Source organism: Bos javanicus, chromosome 10, assembly GCF_032452875.1.
Source record: "Bos javanicus breed banteng chromosome 10, ARS-OSU_banteng_1.0, whole genome shotgun sequence".
Taxonomy (NCBI): domain Eukaryota; kingdom Metazoa; phylum Chordata; class Mammalia; order Artiodactyla; family Bovidae; genus Bos; species Bos javanicus.
The window spans coordinates 52,568,962-52,587,566 of record NC_083877.1 but is presented as its reverse complement, the minus strand read 5'-3'; the positions used below and the strand labels follow the sequence as shown (position 1 = coordinate 52,587,566).

The 18,605-nt window shown below is 36.9% G+C and overlaps 1 protein-coding gene across 11 annotated transcripts in view; it reads left to right on the top strand.

Annotated features, from left to right (window-relative positions):
- The window catches only part of TCF12 (transcription factor 12), a 392,889-nt gene extending 375,352 nt beyond the window's left edge, over positions 1 to 17,537 (top strand). For 8 of the 11 annotated variants that reach the window (XM_061431177.1, XM_061431172.1, XM_061431173.1 and 5 more), the window contains 3 exons: positions 4,583 to 4,815; positions 11,863 to 12,016; positions 15,179 to 17,537. In XM_061431177.1, the coding sequence (XP_061287161.1) occupies positions 4,583 to 4,815; positions 11,863 to 12,005 (376 nt within the window). In that variant the 3' untranslated portion in view covers positions 12,006 to 12,016; positions 15,179 to 17,537. The remainder of the gene's footprint in view (positions 1 to 4,582; positions 4,816 to 11,862; positions 12,017 to 15,178) is intronic. The other 3 variants (XM_061431178.1, XM_061431176.1, XM_061431182.1) reach the window with 1 other exon arrangement.
- The last annotated feature ends 1,068 nt before the right edge of the window (positions 17,538 to 18,605 follow it).

Here is an 18,605-nt window from a genome sequence, read left to right as displayed (position 1 = left end):
ACAAAATAGCTAAAGCAAGTTAAATTGTACAAGTATAGGTAGATGCAATCTGTCAATAATTATTTGAATATATTATTTTAAGTATATTATTATATATTAATATGTAATAAATTATATATTATTAAGTATATTATTTTAAGTTAGGACCTCTTCTATGATTTAAACCTGGGACTGGCAAACTATAGCCCAGGGGCCAAATCTAGTTTATTGCCTTTTTTATAAATAAAGTTTTATTGGAACACCGCCATGCACCATTCATTTACATATTGTCTGTGGCTGTTCTTATAGTGCAGTGGCAGATTTGAGTAGATCTGAGAGATGGCCCACAAAGTTGAAAATATTTACTGCCTGGCTCTTTATAAAAGAAATTTGTAAATTCATGTTTTAAACAAAAATTTGAAAAGAGTATGGAAAAGGAAGTACTCCACATGCACTGTTGTTAGGCAAGGAGTTCTAGAAACTGGACTTGACTACTTTGAAATATGGATATTGAACACATAATGAGATTAGTTTCAAATGATTTCTAAATTCTTCCATCAGATTTTTCTTTTAGTTCTACATGAAAAGAGAGAATTTATTTGTGATAAATCCTCCTCCTAGTCTTTTTTTTTTTTTTTTCTGCTGGTGGCTCAGTGGTAGAGAATCCACCTGCCAATGCAGGAGACTATTCCCTGCAGGAGGAAATGGCTACCCACTCCAGTATTCTTGCCTGGGAAATCCCATGGACAGAAGAACCTAATAGGCTACAGTCTATGGGGTCACAAAAGAATCGGACACAGCTGAGCACTCATGCACGTGGTACATTCTGTTTCTTGATATATATTTATTTATCAGTAGTAAGTATATATCACATATATTTATATTTAAAACATTGTTCTTTGGGACTTCCCTCTTGGTTCAGTGGTTAAGAATCTGCCTTCCAGTACAGGGGATATGGGTTTGATCTCTGGTTGGGAAACTAAGATCCCATATGGTGCGACTAAGGCCTAACACAGCCAAATAAATAAAAAAAAAATTTAATTGTTCTTTGTGTGAAAGTATGGTACAAAGGAAATTTCAATAAGTATGCCAGGTTAACTAAAAGAACCAGCGTAGGGCTTCCCTAGTGGCTTGGCCATAAAGAATCCACCTGTCAATGCCGGAAACATGGGTTCGATGCCTGATCTGGGAAGATCCCACATGCTGTGGAACAACTAAGCCCATGTGCCAAGAAAAGCCACTACAATGAGAAGCCCGTGTACTGCAACTAGAGTAACCTTTGCTTCCCACAGCTGTAGAAAAGCCTGCTCAGCAACAAAGACCCAACACAGCCAAAAAAAATTTTTTTAATTAAATAAAAACAAAAAACCAGCATGGTCCTTTCTGTCATTCATATATTTAAAAGTTGTCTTTTTATATTTAATAGTCTCACTATTTTCAATACTTTAACATTTCTCTTGGGAAAATTAAATCTTACAACCTAATACTACCTATTTTTTAAAATAATTCTATCATTTTAATATGCATTGTATTCAGTTGTGCAAGGGCAGGAAGAAGACAAAACTGGCTCAGGGAATCCCAAGGCCACTCCTTTGAGGCATCTTAATTCTTTCAGCTTCATGATTCAAACAGAACTTTAGGAGAATAATTTACACCTCTCCTCATCATTCATCCTTTTATCATACAGGTCAGCAAACTTCCTGTGTGAAGGGCCAGATAGTAAATATTCTAGTCTTTATGGGTCATGCAGGTCTGTTGCAACTATTGAACATTGCCATTGTTGCATGAAAGCAGCCAAATACATAACAGATCTTCCAATAAAATTTTATTTACAAAAATAGGTGGCTGGCTCTCGGTCCAGTTTGCTGAGCTCTGTTATAGGTCATCAGAAACTGAGAATGCAGTATAATGGGTTAGCAAGAACTATACTTGATAGTTAATAATAGTAAATTTAAAACATGGCTTTGGACAAAATAAGGCTAACCTGGACTTGAATCATGGCTTCACTACATTTTGTCAAATGACCATGGCAGGTTAGTAAAATTTGCTGAGGTTTGGTTCCATCTTAAAGGAAATTTTCTATTTAGGATTCTTGTGGGAATAAACTGAAAATTATGCATATAAAGCTCTTTTCATACTGTCTCCCATGCTGTAAATATCAGTAAAGGTACTACAATAATTTATGGTGATGATAATTTTATATACGTGTTCTTGGTTTTCTTCCACGAAGCACTACCTGGGTTCTTTTCTCCACTCTACAACCAATTAGCAGTGTAACCCTAGGGAGGTCACTGATGTTGTAGTGGTTCTCAACCCTGCACCGCAGACCTGTAAAACATTTTAGAAATGCAGGTGCATTTCTCACCCAAGCTCACTGCCCAAGCATCCCCAGCAATGGGGCCTTTGAAGACTAGAAGAACTCCTAAAGATGCTGATGAGTGGCCACATTTGGAAACCTCTGGGCTAGATAATCTGGAAAGGTTCCTTTGAAGTCAACGAGCTAGTGATTCTCTATTATCAAAAGAATACTTTTACGTATTTCTTGACAATTAGGAGTAAAAATCTGTTGTCTACTTGTTCTTTATTAAAGTACTCAAGGTATTAGAGAAGAGGTAGAACATCGATTCTTTGTGCACAGATTTTCCAGATTCTAAGAGACTCTACCCAGTAATTTACTGAAATGTTGAATATAAATAGAATTTTCTAGAAGTTATTCCAAAGCATTTTTCTCGCCATTTTTCCAATTAATTAGTCCATTTTCATTACAGAAATTTGAAAATTATAGAAAAGCACACCAAGAAAACACAAAAAAACACTTGAATTAACTGTTGTTTACTTTTCAAGGAATATCTTTTTTCCATAAATACAGTTTAAATTGGAAATAAACTGGATATAAGTTTTATAATTTCAGCTTTTTAAATTTAATAATGTATTTTTAACCTTTTCATCTATCCATGAGTATTTTCTGCAACATCTTTTTTTCTTTTGTTTTTTTTGCTTTTAGGCAGCTTTATTTAGGTTTAATTCAAAATATAGTAAAATATATCAATTTTAAGTGCACAATTTTTGTCCTTTGGCAAATGTATATGGTGATATACATAGAAATCATAGATATTAATATATACATAGATATACATAGATATTAATAATGTAGAATATTTCTACCAGCATAGAAAGTTTCCTCATACCCATACTCATACCCATTTATAATCAGTCATCTTCTGTCATCCTCTGGCAGACATTGATCTGCTTTCCCTTACGTTAGTTTTGTGTTTTCTAGAAGCTCCTATAAATGGAATCATACAGCGCATATAGTCTTTTGCTGCAGAATCTTCAGCTTTCTTTTTAGAGGCTGTATCAATTCAGTTCAGTTCAGTCGCTCAGACGTGTCTGACTCTTTGCAACCCCATGAACCCTGCACGCCAGGCCTCCCTGTCCATCACCAGCTCCTGGCGTTTACCCAGACCCATGTCCATTGAGTCGGTGATGCCATCCAACCATCTCATCCTCTGTCGTCCCCTTCTCCTCCTGCCCTCAATCTTTCCCAGCATCAGGGTCTTTTCAAATGAGTCAGCTCTTCACATCAGGTGGCCAAATACTGGAGTTTCAGCTTCAACATCAGTCCTTCCAATGAACACCCAGGACTGATCTCATTTAGGATGGACTGGCTGAATCTCCTTGCAGTCCAGCGGACTCTCAAGAGTCTTCTCCAACACCACAGTTCAAAAGCATCAATTCTTTGGCGCTCAGCTTTCTTTATAGTCCAACTCTCATATCCATACATGACTACTGGAAAAACCATAGCCTTGACTAGACAGACCTTAGTTGACAAAGTAATGTCTCTGCTTTTTAATATGCTGTCTAGGTTGGTCATAACTTTCCTTTCAAGGAATAAGCAAACAACCTTCCATGGTTGTTCCAGTTCAACCATGTTTTAAAATCATCACCATTGATGGTAATATTTTTTTCTGGAACAAAATTAGTAATTTTCTGAGATACTTCTTTCATGCCGTATCTTAAGCTTTTCTTCCTCCTCCTCAGTGGACTGGGGAGAAGAACATAAGAACATAAACATAAACATAAGAACATAAACTATAACACATTACTATAATAGGACAGTGTTTCTAAGTGACATTAATGTAATATGAATCTTGTTAAAAGGAAGCTTCTGATTCAGTAGGTTTTCAGTAGAACCTGAGATGTTATATTTTTAACAGTAATGCAACACTGTTTTTACAGTGAAGTAAAAAGTAAAGTTTTTAAACAATAATGCTGATGCTGCTAATCATATTCGGAAAAGCAGGGTGCTATAATATGTGGTCATTCAAATTATATTTATGAAGTGTTTCACTAGTTTGAAGTCTTTATGCAGTAATGTACAGTGGAAATGCATTTAAATGTATGTGTGGTATAATTTCAACTATATAGCTATATATTTACATCAAGGAAAGATTGAAAATTAATACACATTATTTAAGTGTAGCTGTTACCGTTTGATAAAATGTATAGGTCATTTTAATTTTTATACTTCATAATTTTGTGCAATTAGCATATCTTACTTTATAGGGAACCTAATGGACATTGTTGTTACTTTCATTTCCAGCAGTACTAATGAAGATGAGGATTTGAACCCAGAACAGAAGATAGAAAGGGAGAAAGAAAGGCGGATGGCCAACAATGCCAGAGAACGCTTGCGTGTACGAGATATTAATGAGGCATTCAAGGAGCTTGGTCGAATGTGTCAGCTTCATTTAAAGAGTGAAAAACCCCAAACAAAACTCCTTATTCTTCATCAGGCCGTGGCAGTCATCCTTAGTCTAGAACAGCAAGTCAGAGGTAAGTAGGTTCAGCAGAAACATGAACTGTTCTGCTTCTGGTGGGCAGACATTTGTGTGTCCGTTCACTCTTCCACTTGGGCAAGTTATTTATGTGCTCTCCTAGTACTCCTGCCACCGCATCATCTAGATCAGGTTTTCCCTGGTTCTCTCACCTATATGTCTCACTATGTTGGTCAGTATCTGTAGGTTCAGTGCTTCCCACAAACCAGTAGAGAGCAAAGCTATGAAACAATGCAGTGAACAGCCAGCCTGCTGCTCAGCATTAGTGTCTTGTGCCTCTTTGTTCTTATTGACTCTGGAATCCCATGCTCTTGAATTTACCTGCCTACACTTGTCCTTCTCCCTGCTGCTTCCTGTCTTCCCTACTTTTCTTTTTTTTTTTTTTAATATATTTTTAATTTTATTTTATTTTTAAACTTTACACAATTGTATTAGTTTTGCCAAACATCAAAATGAATCCATCACAGGTATACACGTGCTCCCCATCCCGAACCCTCCTCCCTCCCCATACCATCCCTCTGGGTCGTCCCAGTGCACCAGCCCCAAGCATCCCTACTTTTCTGTAGTCAGTTTCTTGCCTGCTTTCCCCTAGGGCATCTGTGAGGCCCTGCTGGTTAATAGGATGTTTGGTCATGGCCTCTCTTCACTTTGCTTCCTATGAATGTCCTTTGTATGCATGTCAGTAAGGTGTCAAGAGTTGCTTCATTGATCCCTCATCAGGAATGCCATGAGCTTCTTGCATGAATGTGTACTGGCATGCCTGTATGTCCCTAAGGACAAAAGTGTGCTTTACACAGACTTATCCACTGTTGACTCAGACAACTCTCCCAACTGATTGACTCAGACAACTCTCCCAACTGTTATTCTGATAGAATCTTTTTGGTCGGGGGGTGCGGCACACGGCATGCCTTGTAAGTTCTTAGTTCCCTAACCAGAAATTGAGCCCAGGCCATGACAGTGAAAAGTCCAGAACCCTAACTGCTAACCCACCAGGGAACTCCCTTAATGGACTCTTAAAGAAGCTTTGAAACTTTTTTTTTAACAAAGTGTTTATTGCACATCTCCTCTGTCCCAGGCAGCTATGTTCTAGACCATGGGTTATCAATTAGTACAGGCTTCCAGCCTTTGAGCAGTTCTATCATCAAGCTTGCTTTTTTGCATATACGTATATATCTTCTTATTTGAAGCTACAAATGCCTCATCCTAGGCTTCTTTGCAAAAAATTTATAGATTGTGGCATTTGGTTCCAGACCCCATCACTAACCTCTCTCCTTGAGAGCAACTTTTCTTCCTTATTTATTGGCTATTTATATGATTCTTTATTTAAAGAAAGTTGGAAAAGAAAAAAGAGTAGGAATGGACAGATGCTTGATAACTACAACAGGAACTCTCAACACTGATCATAGAAGGAATACTCTTTCTAAGGAAACCAGAGTTAGAGAATTTGAACACATTTTCAGAAAAACATACACTAGTAATTAATTCATCTATTTTTTTCCTCCAGTGTTTTTAATAAATAAGAAAGATCAATAAGTAACACTCCTACGGCTAAAACCAGATGCTTGCTCTTGTCTTAAGACTTTTGAATTATCTGTAGAGTATGGATGTTAGGGAAACCTGATCTTATGCAATCATTTGTAAGATCTGACCTTGTCTTAATTCCATGCAAGCCCCTACAGTAGAAAACCTTAGTCTGAAAGAGTATGTAATATCTCGACTTATCCAGCTGCCTGCTAACTTCCTGGTCATTGTTATGGGTACTGACTTTTTCCACACTATTCTGGAAAACTATATAAGGAGCCATTGACTGATTAGAATGAATAAAACTTAAGTACACTGAACTGTAACTTCATTAGGGACTCCTTTAATATTTATAAAAGCCTATCTTCCTCCTACCCTTAAACTGTGGACTTCAAAACCCAGAGCGCTTATTTTACAGGTTTATGTAAAAACCATGAGATCCATGTAAGACTCCTTGGAAAACACTGCTGGCTATCTTACAGAGTTTGAACCCTTCATGTAGCCCATAATGCCCGTTCCTTGTCTACAGAAGCACTTTAGAGTTTGGTGTAATTGCTTTCTTTCTCTGCACTTTATCTGCAGCAGTTTTGACTTCTTTTGGTAACATGTTCACTTTTGAAAGTCTCTTCATCGCTGCAGGAGCCCTGCCCAGTGGCCGCTTGACCCAGCAATTTCTGTAAAGATGTACATGACCTACTTTGGACATCCTCTAGGCTCTCTGAATACCTGCTTTGGTATGGGGTGGTGTTCCAAGACTACATCTATCTATGCACATCCTGTCATCCTTAGACAAGCAGTTATACCAGGAGGGCAACCAGACCTGGGTCTAAGTGCCTCCTTAAAAACAGGAAGTGGCTTCCCGTCCAAGCCTCAGATTTTCCCAGAGCACGTTTTGTGCCTTGGTGCCCCATATATCAGAATCCCATCTGGTCTGTCATTGGCAGTTTAAACCTCTTCATCATCATGACCATAATTTTATCATTACTGTTTTCCTCAGCAGATTTCACATACTACCTTCAAGTTTGTCCTCACTAAAGATTAAATTAGTGGTCAAACACTTCCTCCTCAAACTCTTTCATAGGTCAGCTTGATAAACTCATTTCTCTTCTTGTGATAATTTAGGGACAATAAAACTATTAGGATTTTAGTTCCCCGGTCTCTTAGCGAATCTGAAGATGAATAAACTAGGACAGTGATTCGCAAATCTCACTGGTCTCAGAATCACCCGAGGCTTTTCCTTTTCCCAGACAAATTTCCTACCCTCAGTAGATTTAATTCAGTTGCAGTGAGATGGTCAAACATAGTAATAAGTGGTCAAAAATATTCATTGATAATACACCACTGAAATGAATAAAAATAGCATTAACCCACAAGGATAAAGGGGAGATAATAACCGGTGAGAGAGTAAAAAATATGTGTAAGATAGTAGATAGAGTAGATAACTGACTGACTTAGAAGAAATTAAGTGGAACAGAGAGGAATACCAACAAGAAGCAGATAGCCCATCCCCTGAAAGCCTCTGGACTTTAGAGTTACTAATTATTGGGAAAAAGCAGAAGTCAGGCATCAGACCCCAAAACAAAGATTCATTGGAGCTTGCTGTGTAAGGCTGGATCCCTAAGTCTCCTTTGTACTACATATTACCTCTGCCCTCTCTTCCCCTCTACCATAGAAGTCAGGGGGATTATTTTCTGTAAAAAGTGAAATCTGAAAAGACTGCAAATCTGGAACATGAAGAAGAACAGGGAATGGGTGAAGCGTGAGGCTGAACAGTGGGACCTCTAGCCCTGTATTCTGCCTTGCTTCCCTAATGCCGGCAGCAGAGTATATTAATGCTGTCCTCAAGGAAATGGGCTAATTCTTTTCCAGAAAAAATAAAATACTCTAGAGAAAAGACTTCCAGGTTTAGGAGTTCCTGAGTAATAATGACTCATTTTTAGATTACTGTAGAGTAAAGCCCACACTGGTTAATGTCTTACTTTAATGTTAAAGGACAACCAAAGATTTAAGAAAAACCAACATGAAAAAGAAAAATTGAGATCAAACCAAACCAAAGAGAAACTCAGAAGAAAACAAAAACATACAAAACGCATTAGGAAACTTTTTTGAAAACTTAAGTATCTTCTAAGAGAAAAGGTATGCATAAAAGAGAAACCATGAAAAAGGAATATTCAGGTAATATGATAGCAGAAAAAATATAGTAGAGAAGTTAGCTGATAAAGCTGAAAAAATCTCCTAGAAAGAGATGAAAAATAGAAGAGAAGAACTAGTAAAATTAGAGAGGATTAATCTAGAACTCTAGCATCTAACCAATAGGATTTATAGTATAAGAGCAGAAAGGAATGAAGGGGATTATCATGGTAATAATATAGGAAATTTATAAGTACTGAAGAATACATGTCTCAAGATTCATAAAATCTAATCTTCTATTAAGAATAATGATTTTAAAAATTACCTCAAGCTAAAGTATATCATTATGAAATTTCAGAGCATCCGAGTTACAACAGAATATCCTAAAGCTTTTAGAGACAACATTTAAATAGCTCACAGAAAAAGGAACAAGAGTCAAAATGTCATCAGAGTTCTGAAGTAGTGCTGGATTCCAGGAGATAGTGGAGCAATACCTCTAAAATTCTGAGGAAAAATCATATTCAACCTAGTATTCTGTACCTACCCAAACCATTTATTAAAATGTAAAGATAAATATATTTCAGATGTGCAAAGGCTTTAAAATTTTGCCTCCTTTAAACACTTTCTGAGAGAGCATCTGGAACATAGGCTTAAACCAAGTAAGGACATAATCAGCAAAGCCAAGGGCATAGCACTTGGGAAAGAAAGGATCTACCACATAGGAGTAGCAGAAGAAAATCCTGTAACAAGAACTGCTAGGCCTAGAAAAGAACCAGTCCATAGTGAAAATAGAATACTGTTAGAAGAAAGGTTTCCCTGGAAGTAAGATAGAATTAATAAATAATATGATGTGTTTGAGATTTTAGGAAGAAATGTTGAGAGGCATTTGTTAGATCTATTAGATCATTTTAAGGGGGGAAATTAGCATTATTAACAAATGAAAAGCAAAGCAACTATAAGCTACAGGAAAAACAGTCATATGAACAAGGAAACAAATATAAAATTATTGACTTATATGTATGTCCACATAGATACAATGACACATATTTACCTAACCATGATAAGAAGTAACTATTGAATTAGCCAAAAACTGTGCTAATAAACACGTTAAAAAGAAGATGGTATTATAAAAGAGGCAAATTCTCAGCCATCCACCAGAGGGTAAGAGAGAGACACCTGATAGAACTGTGGGAATGACAATCACTTCTCATGCCCCACAGGGAATGTCTGACTTCTTCTGAAAATTCCATGGACAGAGGAATCTGGCAGACTACAGTCCATGGGGTCACAAAGAGTCTTCTTAGCTTTACATCATGCCTTCTTGACTACATAACATGTTTGCCATGGGCTGCTCACACAGACCAGGAAGTATGAAGCAACAGCACCAGCTTTTGCTTTTTTGAATCAAAGTTCACTTTACTTCACATTTAGTAGAGCTTGTGTGTGTAGTCACTCAGTCATGTCTGACCCTTTGGGACCCCATGGACTATAGCCCACCATTCTCCTCTGTCCATGAAATTTTCTAGGCAAGGATACTAGAGTGGGTTGCCATTTCCTTCTCTAGGGGATCTTCCTGACCCAGGGATCAAACCCAGGTCTCCTGCACTGCAGGTGGATGCTTTACTGTCTGAGCTACTAGTAGAGCTTACTGTAGCATATTCTCTTGGTTCTTCCAGTCCTAAGTGTTGTCTGACTCATTGTAGGAGTCTACAATATCTTGGCTAAGTTGACTTTTGGGCTCATGTCCTTTCCTTTCCATCTATCTTAATCATACCTCCTAGATCAAGTATGACACAGAGTCATAGTTAGCTAAGAGTGATGTTCAATGGTAAGAGAAATGTGAGAATGTTTCGATTAGGAAATGTTCAAATCCTGTTTGGATTTTACATGTTAATTTGTGCCCTCTTTACAGTCTCTCTGGTCATCGTATGAGACTCTTACCTACACAATAAAGGGGATGTGACACCTCATGAAAGACAAGCTTCTCATTAGTCAGAGTTGTACAATCACTTGTTAAGAAAGCAGCTCCTAGTATTTTTACATAATGATGGACATGCCAATTTCTACTATAAGTTATCCTGATAAATTAAGTACCTTCCTTCTTTCATTGCCTCCCCAGAGTTGTATAGGCTTCGTGTCTTTTCCTAAATGCAGGGGCCTAGATGATGAAGTGTTATCATGTATGAGTAATAGTCAATAGAGTCAGTAAGTTTACCATATAGTAAAGTCTTTTATCTACTTTTTTAAACTCAGAAGTGAACTATAAATGTATCTTGATATATGCATATTCAAATATGTTTTCACTTTCCCTGAAAGAGGAGATGCCCTTAAAAAAAAACTCTGCTATGTTGCATTCAGCTGAGCCATCATTTTAAGAAAATCTAATATGTAAAAAAAAAATCACAAATTATACAAAGTATTGTTTTCATTAAAGACTAAGTGATCTTTTTATATTATATTCATGAAGACATTTTAATCAGTTTATAAGAATAAATGTAGCAACTTTTATACTGTATATTATAAACTGAAACAAAAAACTACACCAGGAGGCATCATGAATTAGATATCTTGTACTTACAACTCATTTAAAGAAATTACAGAGGAACTGTTGTTCCTAAGTAGGTTTTCATCCAGTGGGTCTTTAGTTCAGTGGATTTTCTTTACCTTTATTTTATATGGTAATATCCCATACTTTAAGCGCCTTTGAAAATGCCCACATCAGAAGTTCCATTTGGTCTTCTCTGCTATCTAATTTATATACAAAGCGGTAAAGGTTTTTATAACCTTCTCAGTCACAACCCCAACTGTAGAAAGGACATCTCAGTCATCTCGTCCTGCATATAAATCAAAGAAGAAAAACAGATATACTCAGGCTACCTCTCTTCCTGGAGGAATTGGCACACTTTCCTATAGAGGAATGGCTGAAAGTATCTCTTAGTTTATCATTTTCTGAACTGGCAGAATTCTGGATAAAGCACAGATGTCCCTCTCCAGTACATAGAGAGTGTCAGCATTTGTAGCACTTCAGAGTATCATACCTTTGCAGGACATTGAGGAGATTCAGTAGTCTAATAACAGCACTTGCTACAGTGTTTGGATGAAACAGTAGAAGAACAGCTTTTAGATACTGAAATCCTGGAAAACCGAGTCATAAGAAGAATACACAATATGGTCAGTAAGAAGTATAAGTTTCAAGGCTCATTTAATGCTGAGGTGTTTTGTAAGCTTATCATTGTTGCCTCTGCGGTGTTATTCATCATGGGAATGAAATTACAGAGAGATTGGTAATCCCCACAGAAAGAAAAAATAGCAGCAGTTTGTTCAGTTTAAGACCCAAGAGTCCATGATTCATAACTTGTGACTCTAATGAGAAAATTATTTTTCCTTATTTCAGAGAGGAACCTTAACCCCAAAGCAGCCTGCCTTAAGCGAAGGGAAGAAGAAAAAGTTTCTGCCGTATCGGCAGAGCCACCAACCACACTGCCAGGAACTCATCCTGGGCTTAGTGAAACTACCAACCCTATGGGTCATATGTAAACAGCAGCCAGGTAAGTATGTGTATGAAAAAGTACATGGAAGTCCCCCAGTTTATCTCAAAGTCGAGTTAGAACCTTTGAATTCTAACCTGTATATTCTCTGGTGGCACTGGTCATGATAAAGGTCACATGTAATTTGGAATCCAGCAGCTTATTTTTCTGCTGTGCCATTTTGTACCAAATTACTGTTCTCTTCAAAATGTGATACTGTGTGTGTGTGTGTTAGTGGCTCAGTCATGTCTAACTCTTTGCAACCCCATGGGCTGTGACCTGCCAGGCTCCTCTGTCCATGGAATTCTCCAGACAAGAATACTGGAGTAGGTTGCCATTCCCTTCTCCAGGGGATCTTCCCAACCCAGGGATCAAAACTGGGGTCCTGCATTGCAGGCAGATTGCTTACCATCTGAGCCACCAGGGAAGTATACTTTGATTTATAAAGAATTTGGGACTGTTATATTCTAGATCATCATGTATACTCCCTCACGTGAATATTATTCTGATCCAAGAAAAAGACAGTACTATGATTTATCTGTCAAATAATACTTTTGCTGCCACTGGTGCTCCTCATTCCCCTACCCAGGAGTACTTGGTGGCATCATCAACCAGTTTTTTTGTTAGCCATCTGCCTCTTCTTTATCATGAGATCTTCATACATAAAACAGTGCTTTCTTCCACTTGAATCATTAATGCAAGTCTGTAATACTCACATTCCTTCTCCTGTAAGAATATCAGTTACACCTTCTGGAATCTATTCAGGAATGTAAAGGTGTTGTGTACAACAGAAGCAGAGCATCCTTCTCTTGGGAATTTACTTGTTAAAAGACTGTTTTTTTTATCTTCCTCTTCATGAATTAAATACAGTTTGCTTCTTTGTGATTTTTTTTTTAAACAAAGTGACAACAGTGGTAGCAGGTTGTTGTCCAAGTAGTTAGATAATGTGAACCGTCTTTTTCTTAAAATTATTATACATTCATTTTATCTATAAGTTGTAAGGTTAATGTTTGCTGTGACAGAAATTAATATAGAACATAATTAAATATTTGGATCAGTAACAAAATACAGCTTGCAGCATGGAATAGGTATAGAGATGGGAACTTCATTTTTATAACCTGCCTTCACCAGTGTATAGTTAGTTTCCTAGTTTAATCCGCAGAGTAAAAGCAGTAAGTAAAAGTAAATGGATGTGAGATTTGGAGCAGGAAAAATATATTCAGTGCAATTTCATTTTGTTAACTTTGTGGATATCTCATTTTGAATTTCATTTCATTTGAAATTTGATAGAATATATTGTAAACTACAAATGTTAGTTAATAAACCAACTTTACTTGAAGAAATTGATTTCCTACCACCTCTTCATATATCCTTCTTAGGATTAAACTAGACAGAAATGGATGATTTCATTTGGGTACAAAGAAAGGAAAGTGTTGATGTAATTATTTAGGTGTCAACTATAATTCTAACATTAGCACACTGGAAAAAGCTCTCAATCACCTTTCCCACCAAAAAAGAAAAAGAAAATCAGCAATATAACAGACTCTGCTTGTCAAAGAGAAGAGCTAGTTGAATTACAGATCCTCTAAAACCCAAGCCATTGCTTCATGTCCTGTGGAGACTATAGAATATCATGAAAAAATATTTTTATTCAAAAATATGTTTTAAGGTCTTTAAAATAAAAACAAGCCAGTGTTTTTCTGTGCAGAAGTGACTTTGTAAGTTGGCAGCTTATGCAGAGGTACCTTCCTGTGGTCAGGTACTAGGTAACCTGGTACCAGGTAACCAGCTTCTTGTGAGAAGAGCACTTGACATTCAGTGTCACATCGCCTGCCTCAAAGGCTTTGTCTTCCTTTCTTGTGTCTCTCTGTTTGTTGCACACATTTCCTCTTATTCTCTTCCCAGTCTCTCTCTAGCTCTTTCTCAGTCAGCTTTCCCTACCTCACATCTCTCTTCTCTCCTACTGTTTACTTCCTGTTCTTTCATTGCCTCTGTATCTCCTACCGCTTTCATAGTTCTATTTTTATCTCTTTTATGAGGAAATTCCCCAACTTTAGGTTAAAAGTAAGCCTTGAGCATTGTCACCTATCAAAAAGAATCCTTTTTTAAAAAGTATGAGGGAGAAGGGTGGGAGTTGTTCAAGGTGATAAGAAATGTAGTAAATGCACTTTGTTCCATAAGATTTCAAAGGCCTAGTGTGGATGAAATTAAAATATGTTTTAAAGTTAGCTAATTTCATGAAGTCAATTATCTGGTTTCACCTGATAACCTTCAGTTCTTTATAGAACTGGATAGCAGATTAAAACCAGTAAGAGATAATCAACTACTAGAATCAAAATGATTGATAAAAATGGATGACGGCAGAATGACTGACTAAAAAGTGCAAGAGTTTGCCACCACGTAATATAAGGCGAAGTAGCTTTGACTATGGCAGTTATCCATCCCTAAGAGCATCACTCTACTATAAAACCATTCTGTGGTCCTTGTTTAATAAAAAAGTGAAAGGTATGATTCTTCCTAAAGCTGTTTCCATCCAAAATGGGTGAAATGGGAAAATTCAGAGCTACTACTATATATATTATATTAAGAATATAAACATAAAATTGTACTAATAGAGTAAAATTCTCTTAATAAATTTGTTGAACAAACATTTATTTGAGGACCTACTATGGACCAGGAACTGAAACCAATGTGAAAGTGAGTTCAAAGTGAAAGTCTTTTTATTCAAAACTTTTGTTTTCTGAGGTCCACGCCCTCAGAAACTTTCAGTTTAACAATTAACACATTACAGTGAACTAGATGTAGCAATAAATATATGTTTTAACGGTGTCTCCCCACTGAGAAATAACGGTGTCTCCCCACTGAGAACTGGACGAGCAGACCCTCTGAGCTCAGGTATTGCCAACCTGCATGTTGCCAAAACTAAGGTTCGCGTAATTACCACAGCTGTTATAGAATCCCATATTTTGGGATTCTTACCAATACATCTTACCACATACATCAAGAAAAACCATTTTGGTTATACCTTTAAAGAAAGAACATTTATAAGTTATGTAACTGAATTTTTTGTCAACCTGGGCATAAATGAGGAATACCAAGTTGTTTTGTTTCTGGGAAGGTGTTTATTTTTACCAGTGATGTCCTAATTGGTTCTCTTCTCTCCCTTGGCTCTCCCTACCACAGTTCCAGAGTTATCAATAGGCTAGATAGAAGGTGACCTCTCCTCATAAGGACTTGGACAACTCAGATTATCTGAAGACACAAACCTGATAGGAGGGAGAAGAAAAAAAAAAACACTTGAAGCAAGAAATGCAAATGTAATCCTACGATCAAAGCAACTGGTCAACACTTCCATCAGAAGTGAAGATAGGAAGCTCATCAGATAGAACGTCAACCCATGAGATGTTTGCAACAGATCATTTTGTTGCAAGCCATGTGTCGCTTCTGCACAATCAGAGACTGTCTCGATCTCTCCACTCACCGTGGAAGTTGCCTTGTGCCTAAACTGAATTGACAAATGCATTGTAACTACAAATTTTATTTATTGTTATGGAACTGTAAGGTCTACATATAAAGGGAAAAAGTTAATGTGGAAAGCTGATCTCCACTCAGCTGATGCCAGCATTAGTTAAAGCTGTTCACGTGCAGAGAACAAAGCAGTGACAACCATTGGCCCTTAGCATTCCCGGCATACCTATTAGTGTCTTAAAAAGGAAGGGAAAAGTCTTTTGTTGCCCTCTCCTGTCCTTTTGCCATATGAATAGTGTTTTCCATGAAATAGGAAAATATTACTTGGTATAGCATTTCTCTCGTGTTCATTTTTTCATTCGTTTTTATTTTTTTGTTGTGGCTGTTGTATTTGGTCTCTGAATCTGAATAGATTATGGTCACAGTCCAGAGTCCTCCACGTAGCTCTATGTGCTTTGCATATTTACCTTACAAAGATAAGCAGAGACCATCTGTGACCATAGCCTAGCTAAGATTTTAAAAGGGGAAATTTTGTCCCCTAGATTTTCCCCAAAATAAATATTTGCTTTATTTCCAATAATAACCAAGACTTTTCAAGCTTCTAGGTTTTCATAGTAAAGCTTGTAATAGCAAGAAGTGTAAATTACAAGTGAAGAATTTACTTTTTAGAAATTGCTTTGTTTTCCAAGCAGTAAGTACTACATATAGTACTTGTAAAGTGTTAGCTGTAAGTAAGCACAAAATGGATTTAAAATACAAAGAAGATTTTTCAGGCTGTGATTATGTTGAACATAACAACCCAGTAGTCAATAAGGCAGGTAGTGTGATAAATGAACACACCACTCTGAGGCTAATTACCTAATGGAATATAAGAGCAATGGTCACGCGTGTGTCCTCCTTCTCACCTTTACTTCTCTGTCATTTGGATGGCTGGTCAGTGGGGAGGAATTGGACGGGTGATGTAATCAACTGCAAATCGTCTGCCCCGTCCCAAGAAGATGAGCCAGATTAGCATCAAACCAGTCCTAGTCAGTCCATCTTAATACTGTGCATTAAGGCACCCCTCTGTCTCTAATCCTTAAGAGTTGTTTTTTAAGACATAATAATCACTTTGAACTTCCATGAAACCTGTCTTCCACCACAACAACCCTGGGAGAGAAAAACATGCTGAACAAGGTTGTCTTGGCTTAATAATTCCTTATAGCCAATATCAACAGTGGCAATCAGCACACAGAAGAAAGGACCCAAATCACTATGTAACTTAAAGATTTCTGTTAATTTGAAAGAACAAAAACAATTAAGACAGAACTTCAGATCCTCCGATCAGGATGGTTCCTAACAAATCACTCTTTTGCAAACGTAGTGGACATTTTGGTTACTTTAATTTGCCTGTATTCTCCGATTACATCAGACTCTTATCTGTGGCCTTGTTCTTCATTTCAGTGTTAATCAGCTAAACAGAAGTTGTTGCTTATGATGTGTGAGTGAACATATGCCACTGCCTGGCCTTTTTCTTCGGAGCTTGTTGTCTTTTTCGCTATATTAGACTCTGCAGTATGCCCAGAAGCTTTCCTTCATAAAATAGAAAGAAAAAAACATTTGGCTTATTTTTCACTGTAGCTAGTCTTTTATACAATAATCTTGTAAGAAAATTTCTTGAATTCTAAATATTACTCTTTCTAGATTTTTGAAATCGAAAAGTTTTCAGTAAAAAGTTTCTTACTTTATTTTATTATATTAGGTAGTAAAAATGTAGGGTTATTTACCATAACCTGTTCATTAATATCAGAAATTTACAATAGCATTTTAAGACCATAGTAGGATTCTAGCATACCGTGTAGTACCTATGGAGTATTGTAAGAGCTAATTGTTCGAGATGAATTGCTTCTCATCTTGTTCTCCAGTTTCCATTGTTGGTTTATTGCAGATTTGTATCCTGTGTCAAATTCAAGGTATTATTGATAAACCTTTTCAACCAGCAGCAAGAAGTTCAAAATTTTTTCTGTCACTGTAACAGAAAACACAATATGTATATAACATTTATGTAGCAATAAATGTGCCATCTTTTTTTTAACATAGTAAACTAGTGAGTTTTTTACATTCCTCTCTCAAACAGTAATGCATTCTGGTTGGTTTTCTTTTCCCCCACCGTCTCATTGTTCCCAGGAATGCCCATACTGCTTTTTTTCCTTTTCTCCTAGCTTTCTTGAGATGTAATTGACATATGATATTGTGAATGTTTAGGGTGTACAACTTCATGATTGATATATGTATATATTGCAGAACAGTTACCACAGCTAAGTTTAGTTAGCATACGCATTACCTTAATGTAGTTCTTGTGTGGGGGGGCGGGGCAAGAGTTTTTAAGGACCACGCTGCTTTTCTTTTGTGCATTGGCTGTGACCTTATCTGGAAAACCCATCAAGACAGAATCAGGCTTGTAGAACTAAGCTGATAATGTAAGTCTGTAGCTTCTCTGGGTTATATATTTCTCCTCTTACCCTCTCTACTGATTATAGTGGCCACTTAGCCTTTTCCTGAAGGCTGACCAAACGGTGATTAGTGGTTAAAATGTACTTATTTACAGATTTAGAGCAAAAATGAAGATAGAAAAAGATGCAGATGAAGCTTTTCAAAGTAACATTCTTTGAAGCACTTTCATATGTTTTATGCCCTCTTCTTCACAAAAAGCCTGTGTATTAGGGGATGGTATTTTACTGTTTTCAGATTAGAAGCTCTGTGTTTATTCCAATTTCCACATAAACCCCCACTAACACTCCCCCACCAAAAATACGCATAATGATTATCCACAAGGACCTCATGCCAAGCAAGAGCCTAAAAGAAACAATGGATAAACTTTTTTGGACAAACATTTGTAGGGTCTATATGTGAGACACCTGGGTCATCCTCACACCCTCTTGGAATCCTGCCAAGTTGCTTTTCTTGGTGAATTACAAAATCTGCTGTTCACATTGTAGACCCAATGGATTATTTCACCTGTGGGAGTTAATGAAAAGAAACATTTTAGTCTGATTTCTCTTTATACAAATTGATAATATAAAAAGCTCCATCTCAGAATAAAATATGGAATGTCAGAGCTGAAATTAAATCTCGAGACTGTCTCGTCAGTTCCTCGTTAATA